This window comes from Xenopus laevis, chromosome 6S, assembly GCF_017654675.1.
Source record: "Xenopus laevis strain J_2021 chromosome 6S, Xenopus_laevis_v10.1, whole genome shotgun sequence".
NCBI classification, from domain to species: Eukaryota; Metazoa; Chordata; class Amphibia; order Anura; family Pipidae; genus Xenopus; species Xenopus laevis.
The window spans coordinates 54284667-54293782 of record NC_054382.1 but is presented as its reverse complement, the minus strand read 5'-3'; the positions used below and the strand labels follow the sequence as shown (position 1 = coordinate 54293782).

The 9116-nt window shown below is 44.0% G+C and overlaps 1 protein-coding gene across 1 annotated transcript; it reads right to left on the bottom strand.

Moving 5' to 3' along the window:
* Positions 1-1840: 1840 nt before the first annotated feature.
* Positions 1841-4316, bottom strand: LOC121395098 (protein NYNRIN-like). Its single transcript, XM_041567682.1, has one exon. The coding sequence runs from the start codon at positions 4314-4316 to the stop codon at positions 2538-2540; it is 1779 nt and encodes a 592-aa protein (XP_041423616.1). The 3' UTR covers positions 1841-2537.
* Positions 4317-9116: the final 4800 nt, after the last annotated feature.

The window sequence follows — 9116 nt, the reverse complement described above, 5'->3', positions numbered from 1 at the left end:
CAATACAGAAGTAAGCTGCAGGTTGACCAGCTAATACAGAAAGTAGCTGGCTTTTATAGATACTGTAAAATGTTACAATCTTTCTGCAGCTGATCTGGCCCCACGTTCATGTCATTTATTCAGGGGACAGTTAGCTGTGTACAAATGCACTGTTTCAAATTATCACAAAGACTTGTTATTGTTAAAGAAGCTACAATTATCACAAGGACATGTTATTGGTAAAAGAAGCTACATTTCACATATCATGCGTTTCAAGTATTAACTCAAGAATTTCCTTACATTTCCACCCTTTTTATACTTGTGAATGCATTATGTGTGACAGAAAAACATCAGTGATCAGGACTAGCATAGCTTTTCATCCTTCGTGTCATATATCTGTGTTATAATTATCCACATAGTCATAAGAGCAGAGTGAAGCTGCAGTATACATGGTTTTAGTAAAAGTAGTATCGATAAGATGTTGCAATAAGCCACGAATACAAGGGATGCAACAGCACCCACAGGTTACCAAAATAGCTGCAAGTATAGCAGTTGAAATTATCACGCTGGATTCAAGTCCGCTCCATTTCCTGAACCAAGTCTGAAGAAAGTCGGTGAAAGGGTTGGCTATCCCAGAGTTTTCCGCCAGTTCATTAGATAACATAGTCAGTCCTTCCAAGGCCTTAGTGATACTCCCATCAGGAGCCTTGTTATTTGGGATGAAGGTGCAACACATGTCACCGAAGATTTTGCACACGCCACCTCTCTCGGCAAGAAGCATGTCCAAGGCTAAACGATTTTGCCAGGCAACCAAGGAGGTGGCTTCTAGTTGACTTGCTACACCTTTGAATCCATCACAGGTAAAGTTGACAAATCTCTGTTGGTTGTAGTAGATGTAGTTGATCCAATCGACGTTCTTGTTTATAGTTGCCCACCAGGCGAGGAAGGATTCAAAACCAGCGGTGATTTGATTTCTGGCCTTATATTCATCTGGGACTCCTCGGGGTACTCCTATATCATCAATGTATACATGATTGTCGAAAGACCCTTTGGGTCGGACTTCTCTTTTGGAGTGGTGAATCTTTTCCAATCTTGGTACCTGCGGAATAGAGGTTACGGGAAAAGCATAGAAAGGCAATATCAGTTGTACTAAACAGCAGCTCCCACTCCAGAGACTTGGAAGTAAGGGACGCAATTTCATGTCTCCACATAACCACCATATATCTGCCCGCACACTACGGTGGCCCTGGAACCATCGTTTCTTAAATGTGGTGTTGTTCTGTTTCAGAACTATATTTCGGGCACAAAAGAAAGCTGGCAGTGCCAGTAATTTCTGACCATGCCCTTGACAATGGAAACAGGTATAATTACCTGCGTATACTGTAATGGCAGGTGGCAAATCTTTCAAAGGGCTAGAAGGGTAGAGAAGGGACAAGGTGGTACAGTTTGCAGGTTGTTTTTCAGTATATAACTTAAGCACACACTGCAACCCTTCTAGGTCATTATCAGGGTTCAGCGGGAATGGCACTGTGCCAAGGGCTGGTCGTGCTTTGGCGCAAGCGAAGCAGTTATCTTTCCCTGCCCGGGTGGCCGTGTATGTGACCCACTTTAACCACTCGTTCCCCTCGGGAACACCTGTCTCTATTTCAAAAGTTTTTTCAAGGGTGAGATTCGGTAAGTAAGTCACCCTCCCTTCCGAGCCTGGGCTCAGAATATCGGGGATAGACATGTTTTCTTTAAGAAATGGGTTTGTTGGCTTTATGGCCTCTGCCCTATCTACGGTTACATTAATTAATCCCATGGGGTCTGTTCCTGTGATGGTAATCCCGAGACCAAAAAGGTTTTGGTCTCTGGGATGTGCATTTTTAATGGTTAGGAGCAGTGGGTTACATGACTTGATCGTGCAGTAAGCAGATGGGGCTTTCTTTATTATGGAAATCCGCTGCTGCATGAATTTCTTTAAGTCTCCTACCCATGGTGCTATCTCCCACCCTTGGGGATCTGTACTCCACCAGATTGTGGACCAATCTGGGCAGGGCTTTAGTCCAGGGTTGGGGTGTGCAATAATGCACATATACTTATTTTCCCAGGAAAAGGATCTAGCGGCCTCTAAGGAATCACACCGAATTACGTCACAGGCATCAAATTCAACTGTGGTAGTGGTTCCTTCGATAATGGTAATGTCTAAAGGTTTGCTCCACGGTGGATATGAATAATACTTGGGAAGTGGTCCCCAATCCTGTCTGCCTGTTGTACCTATACTCCGGGGAGTCCTATTTCTTGGGAATGGGGGATGCTCCCCAGCAGGTGTAGTGTTGTGGTTGGCAGCATTATGATATAAGGGGAAGAAAAGCCAAGGGAATAAGATAAAAAACATTATTAGTGCTAACATGCCTGCACAACCCCACCTTGAGAATGGTGTCCAGGTATCGTATTGTTCTACTCTTTCCCTATTTCTGCTGCTGCTCCCAAATAGTCCCATGGTTCTTCACTGACGTTGAGACGACCCCCTCCTTAGTGGAGAGAACCCCCTTTGTAGTCAGACTGTATTCAAAGGACTATTTGGGTTCCCTGGTCACTTGCCCTAGTTCTTTTACTAGTTTACAATGGCTGGCATGTACCCAGGACACCCTTTCTGCAATTTTTACAGCAGTGGGGGTGGACAATAATACCTGATAAGGCCCTTCCCACCGTGGAGTCGCCCAATTCTTCTTTTTTATTACCTTTACCCACACGTAGTTTCCAGGCTTCACAAGTTCTATTGGGATGGGTTCTCCGGTATCTGGAAGAGAATTTGGAGTAAGAAGCTCTTGTTTATTTAACATTCTGCACATATGCTCAGCTAAACTCTGATCTGCCTCCTCCTCACTGGTCTGGAATTGGCTAAGTTGAGGTATACGGTATGGTCTGCCATAGATTACCTCGAAAGGGGTTAACCTTTTGTGGCTGGGAGTAATTCTTATGGCCAATAATGCTAATGGTAGGCACTGTATCCATGTCATTTTGGTTTCTTCCATTAATTTCCTTAGCTTGTTTTTCAATATGCCATTGTGTCTTTCCACTAACCCCGCTGATTGTGGATGATAAGCACAATGATTTTTTAGTGAAATAGAGAAATGTTTAGTTAGTTGGGTGATGATCTGGTTTACGAAGTGGGAACCGTTATCACTATAGATGTGTTCTGGTATCCCAAATCGTGGAATAATCTCTTTTGTAAGTGCCTTGGCCACACTGAGGGCATCTGACGTGTGTAATGGAAAAGCCTCCACCCATCTGGAAAAGGCATCGATAATTACAAGGCAGTATTTCTTGTTCTCACACTTATTGAGTTCAATAAAATCCATGCAGATTGTCTGAAATGGGTATGTTGCTGGTGGAAACTGCCCTTGTTTGGGACGCAGAGCGCCTTGTGCATTATATTTGTTACAGATATGGCATGCCAAACAAAACTTTTTTGAGTAGTTTGAGAATCCATATGTTGTAAAGACTTTGTTTATAATAGTTACCATCCCTCCTGTTGAGACATGGCTTTGCCCATGACTCAAAATTGCAGCATAGCGAAACAGTGTAGTGGGAAGGATTGGTTTTCCTGCGGGGCAATAATATATACCCTGTCTAAGTTGGGCCCCTTTAGAAACCCATTTGTGGCGTTCTGCTTCGCTGACAGTATCTTGCATGTCTTTGAGTAACCGTTGATCTAAAAAGGTGGTGTCTGGTGATGTGGCTAAAGCTTGAATGTGTTGTGCGGCTGCTTTTGCAGCTGCATCGGCTTTGGCATTTCCTACTGATACTGGATCAGTCTGGTTTGTGTGTGCAGCACATTTGCAGATGGCCAATTCTTTTGGTAGTTGGATAGCATCCAATAACTGTATGATAAGGTCTTTATGTGAGATGGGCTTACCGGTGGAAGTGACCATGCCTCTATTTTTCCACTGCTGGGCAAAAACATGACAGGTGGAAAAGGCGTATTGACTATCGGTATGAACTGTAATTCTCTTTTGTTCTCCTATCTTACAGGCTTCTGTCAGGGCTGCCGCTTGAGCTGAGCATGTGGAGGGGAGTGCCTTGGCCACCAATATTGTATCACTTGTTACCACGGAATACCCTACCAGATTTTTCCCAAATGCATTTTTGCTAGCGGACCCATCAACAAACAGTATGAGGTCGGACTGTGGCAAAGGGCAATCTTTCAAGTCTGGTCTTGGCAACATCCGCTCAGAAATCTGTTCTAAGCAGTTGTGAGGTGTGCCATCCTCTGAGGTGGGGAGCAAAGTAGATGGATTGAGGGTGGTGCACCTCTCAATCGTTAAATGGGGTTGGGACAATAGGATGGTCATGCATGACAAATGCCTTGCTGGAGACATGTAAGAAATTTTGTTTTGTAGTAATATAATCGCTACTGCATGGGGCACTTTGAGTGTTAAGGGGTGGAACAGAACTATAGAAGCTGATGACTGTACGGCCGATGCTGCCGCTATTACGGCTTGTACACATGCCGGTAGGCTGAGGCTGACAGGGTCTAATTTGGTGGAATAAAAAGCAATCGGCCTTTGCTTATCACCATGTTTCTGGGTTAGAACAGAAGTCATATGTCCCTGTTTACAGTCCACAGACTGTACAAATGGCTTTGAATAATCAGGGAACCCTAAAACTCCCGTGCCGACTAGTAGTTGTTTTACCCTTACAAAGGCTGTTTCAGCTTCTGGGTTCCAAATGATGTTATCATTTGCCGCCATGGCAACTGAATAGATTAGGGCGGACAATGGGGCTGTTTCTAGGGAGAAATTTGATACCCAGGCCCTGCAGAAATTTATCAGACCCAGAAAAGACATCATTTCCCTTTTTGTCTGCGGTTTTGGTGCTTGCAGAATAGCGTTTTTCCTATTTTTGTCTAGATGCCGTCCCTGACAGGATATAGTGTACCCCAGATATCTGACCTCTTGCTGCCACAACTGCAATTTGGCTCTGTTAACTTTGTGACCATTATCTGCTAAGAACCTCAACAACTGGAGTGTGTCATGTTTACACTTTTCTTGTGTGTCAGATGCCACCAATATGTCATCTACATACAGGAGAATCTGACTACTCTCGGGAGGATTATATTTGGCCAAATTGGCCGACATAATCTGTGAGAATATCGTAGGACTCTCACAGTAGCCCATTGGGAGCCTTCTGTACGTGTACCTTTTGTTTTTGAACGTAAAGGCAAACCAAAATTGGCTATCCTCATGGATTAATATGGAAAAAAATGCATTTTTGATATCAACCACTGAAAAATATTTACTGTTTGGTCTGAGATCATTTAGTAGGGTATGAGGATCAGGGACACAGGGCGCTCTTGGGATGACTACCTGATTTACTGCCTGTAAGTCTTGAACCATGCGCCAACTCCCATCCGGTTTCTTAACTGGAAACAATGGGGTATTGCAGGGGGAGTCTGGGCAAGGTCTAAGAACCCCGTTTTCTAATAACTCAGAGATTATTGGCTGTATGCCCTCCTCTGCTTCTCTTCGCAAGGGATATTGTCTCTGATGGGGTCTGAAGGTTGATTTTGGGGTAATGGTGACTGCCCCTGCTCCTTTAATGAGTCCTACATCTGCCCTCCCTGTGGACCAAAGGTGGGAGGGGAGATCGGCCAATTCGGGCCAATCCTCATTCTGTTGATATATGTGTCAGTATGGGAGATTAACTGCTTGTAGGTGAGTGCCTACATTCCCAATGGTTACCCAGTTCAATTTCAAAGTAAAAACTCCTATCTCCTCTAATTCTTGAGGAGTCTTAAAGGACCACCTGGTTACCATGTTCCCCAAATCTTGCCACTTGTTTCTTTTGTTTTTTGTTAAAGACACGTGAGGTCTGCTAAACGCTCTATGGAGCGGTTTAAAATCTCTAGACAATGCACAGGTAACTACTGAGTTACCAAAGCGGTCCCAATATAGGGTTTGAAGTGTGAGAGAACCATATTTGTATTTGTGTAACAATTGTTCATATGAGGGGTCTGACCCCTCAGTGTATTTAAAATAAAGGGTGCAGTGCAACTCATTTTGAATGTCGACTTCCCTCCCTGGTGGCAACTTTTTGGAAATTAGTTCCCTCAACTCTTGAGTCACTGCCTGAGGACCTTTTTGTACAAGATCTAAGCTGTACCAGTATCTAAGATTCCCTTCCCCCTGCACTACATGTGTATCAATCATTCCAGTTCGTTTAACTGAGATATGGGTGGATCCTGGAATTAGGGCAATTCCTAGTTTTACCAACATGTCCCTTCCCAGTAAGTTGACAGGACAACGGGAAGAGAGAATGAATTGATTAAGAACAGTCTGTTGGGTGAAAGGGTCCGTTACGGCTAATGGTGGGGACAAGTATACTTTGTCTAATTGTCCCCCTGCTGTTCTCAAAAAAATGAATTCCTCAGTTCTTTGGATAGTTGGCACATCAGAGGGGTGTATGAGGGATCTACATGCCCCGGTGTCACATAGGAAGGTAATGGATTTCCCCCCAATTTCAAGGGTGATTTGGGGTTTTGACTCACATAAGAGACTACATTCTATTCTAAATTAAGAATTTCCTCATTTTCATGGGTCTCCAAATTATGTACAGGGGAGGGTGTACTTTCACCTAGTCATGCCTCACGAGGAGGACTTCTGTTGTCCTTATTATATATTTTTGCTTGCATTTCCTAGCAATATGCGCTGGTTTCCCACAACGAAAACACTCATTTCTCCTGCGTCTTTCACTTATTTCCGTTTCTCGCTTGTTATCTAGACGGGGTTTAAACTCCCCTTCTCTCTGTCTACCACGCCCTCTTTCCTGCTTTACTATATACACATCATCCTCATCTAAGACACATAATTTAACCTTTTGCTTTTTCTTATTTTGAAAATGTCTTTCAGCATGTCTAGCATACTCAAGGACTGTTTGCAGTCTGCCCACGCTGTGATCTACCATATGTTTAGTTACAAAACCACCAATCCGGGGCAGGCATCCACGTAGAAATGCATTTTTTAGTTGTTGCTCATAAGGACAATCATTTACCATGCCCTGTTCTGGTATAGGTACACCGCTATATATGTCAAACGTTTCCTTCAGTCTACCGTAATATCGGTCCACAGTTTCATCCTCACTTTGGCGACAGGTATTAACCTCTTGCCAATCGGCTCTTTTGGGCCATTTGTCCTTAATTCGGTTGTTAAGGCTATCAAAAAGGACTTTAAGTTGAGCATTGTCATGGGGCCAAGCAACATTCTGTGTGTTAGCGGGTACCCAGTCTCCTACTACAATGCACCAGTCTGGCCCTAATACCTGCCGGTATACTTGTTCAACTTCACTGCCATTTAATCTATAGCTGAGACGCAGCCGTTCCATTTGTTCAACAAACTTCACAGCATCCTGTTTGGGATGGGGTATGCCCTCAGTGGCCTTTTTAACGTCTTCTAAAGTCCAAGTTCTATATACCCACATGGTCAGAGGTTGGTGCTGCCTACCGCCCAAGGGGTTAGGGACTTCAATCATGGGTAAAGTATTGGTTTCAAGTGGCAGTGGGGGTTTGTTAGGGTGCCAATTTCTGATGGCAACGGGGGATATATTGAAGGGCCTGGTGTGGCTACTGGGGCATCTCTAGGTTGATATTGTGGGGAATTTTCTGGGACTACGGCAGGTGGGGAGCTTGGAGCTGGAGGGGTGTATTCCTCCTCGGGCACTGTCCCTTCATTATCTTCCTTCCTCACATATAATTGTTCTTGCACCTTGCCTTTCTTGGCATTCCTTTCTTTATATTCCCTCCTATTACATTCCTCCAACCATCTTTTTGCTATATTCAACCCCTTTTTCCTTTTGTTTTCTGACCTCAGTACCTGCATCAACCTTAATAGCTTTCACAAGTAATCTACACTGTTCCTTGTCTAATATAGGGTCAAAATTATAATTCTCTTTCCACCTTTTTAAGAACCTAATATTATTTGGATCCTGGTCACGCATGAACTGAGCGTCCTCAGTTAGATCATTGATACTTTTACAGCATTTATTTCCCATGGTTAGTAAGTAAAAATGACAAACAATTGACAAACAATTTTGTGGAGTCAAACGCCTGGTGAAGCAGTACTCACGGATATGGCCTCACAGCTTGGAGCTCGGCCAAGTAAAACCTGAGGAGCAAGGTAGTCCGTTTGCCGAAAACGTTCACCGGTCAGTGTATCGCCCTTTATGGCCTGTCTGAGGGGTTGACCATTCCCTCTTTGACTCCCAAACACTCTCTTTCACACACTTTCAAACAACAAATTCAGCGGTCCCCGGAGTACTCTTTATCTTTAACGTGCACACGGAGTTAGTTATTCCTGTAGTCTTCTCACACAGACTATGGACTTGTCCGCTTGTCACTCTGTTTCTTTATCAAAGGCGGGCGATTATGCCACTTAACACCTTAATATCAACAGTCTAGGTGACCGGACCCACTATCACTCCCTGTCTCTTTATCGAAGGCGGGCGATTATGCCACTTAACACCTTAATATCAACAGTCTAGTGACGGGACCTTTACGTAGCAACAGTCTAGGTGACTGGACCCACTATCACTCCCTGTCTCTTTATCAAAGGCGGGCGATTACGCCACTTAACACCTTAATATCAACAGTCTAGTGATGGGACCTCTACGTAGACAACTAGTAACAACAACAACAAAAAGAAAACATATACGTTACCAGATTCCAGTGACCCTGGTCGCTGTGTTCTTTGGAAACCGTCACTGTTCCCCCAAACGAGTGCAACTGGCCTCTCTTTACGACAGCTGTCGGAGGTCTTTCGGTTCAGTCCACAGAGAGAATAGGATTAACCCTCTGCAGTGACCACAGTCACGTTTCCCGTTTGAGAAGACAGATGTTGGTTTCCGGTTCGAAGGACCAAGTTGTTAGAAAAATCTGCCAATGACCATTCAGGGTTCAGAGGAATGTGATAAGTTTTATACTCGCTGCGAGGGGACAAGCAATACAGAAGTAAGCTGCAGGTTGACCAGCTAATACAGAAAGTAGCTGGCTTTTATAGATACTGTAAAATGTTACAATCTTTCTGCAGCTGATCTGGCCCCACGTTCATGTCATTTATTCAGGGGACAGTTAGCTGTGTACAAATGCACTGTTTCAAATT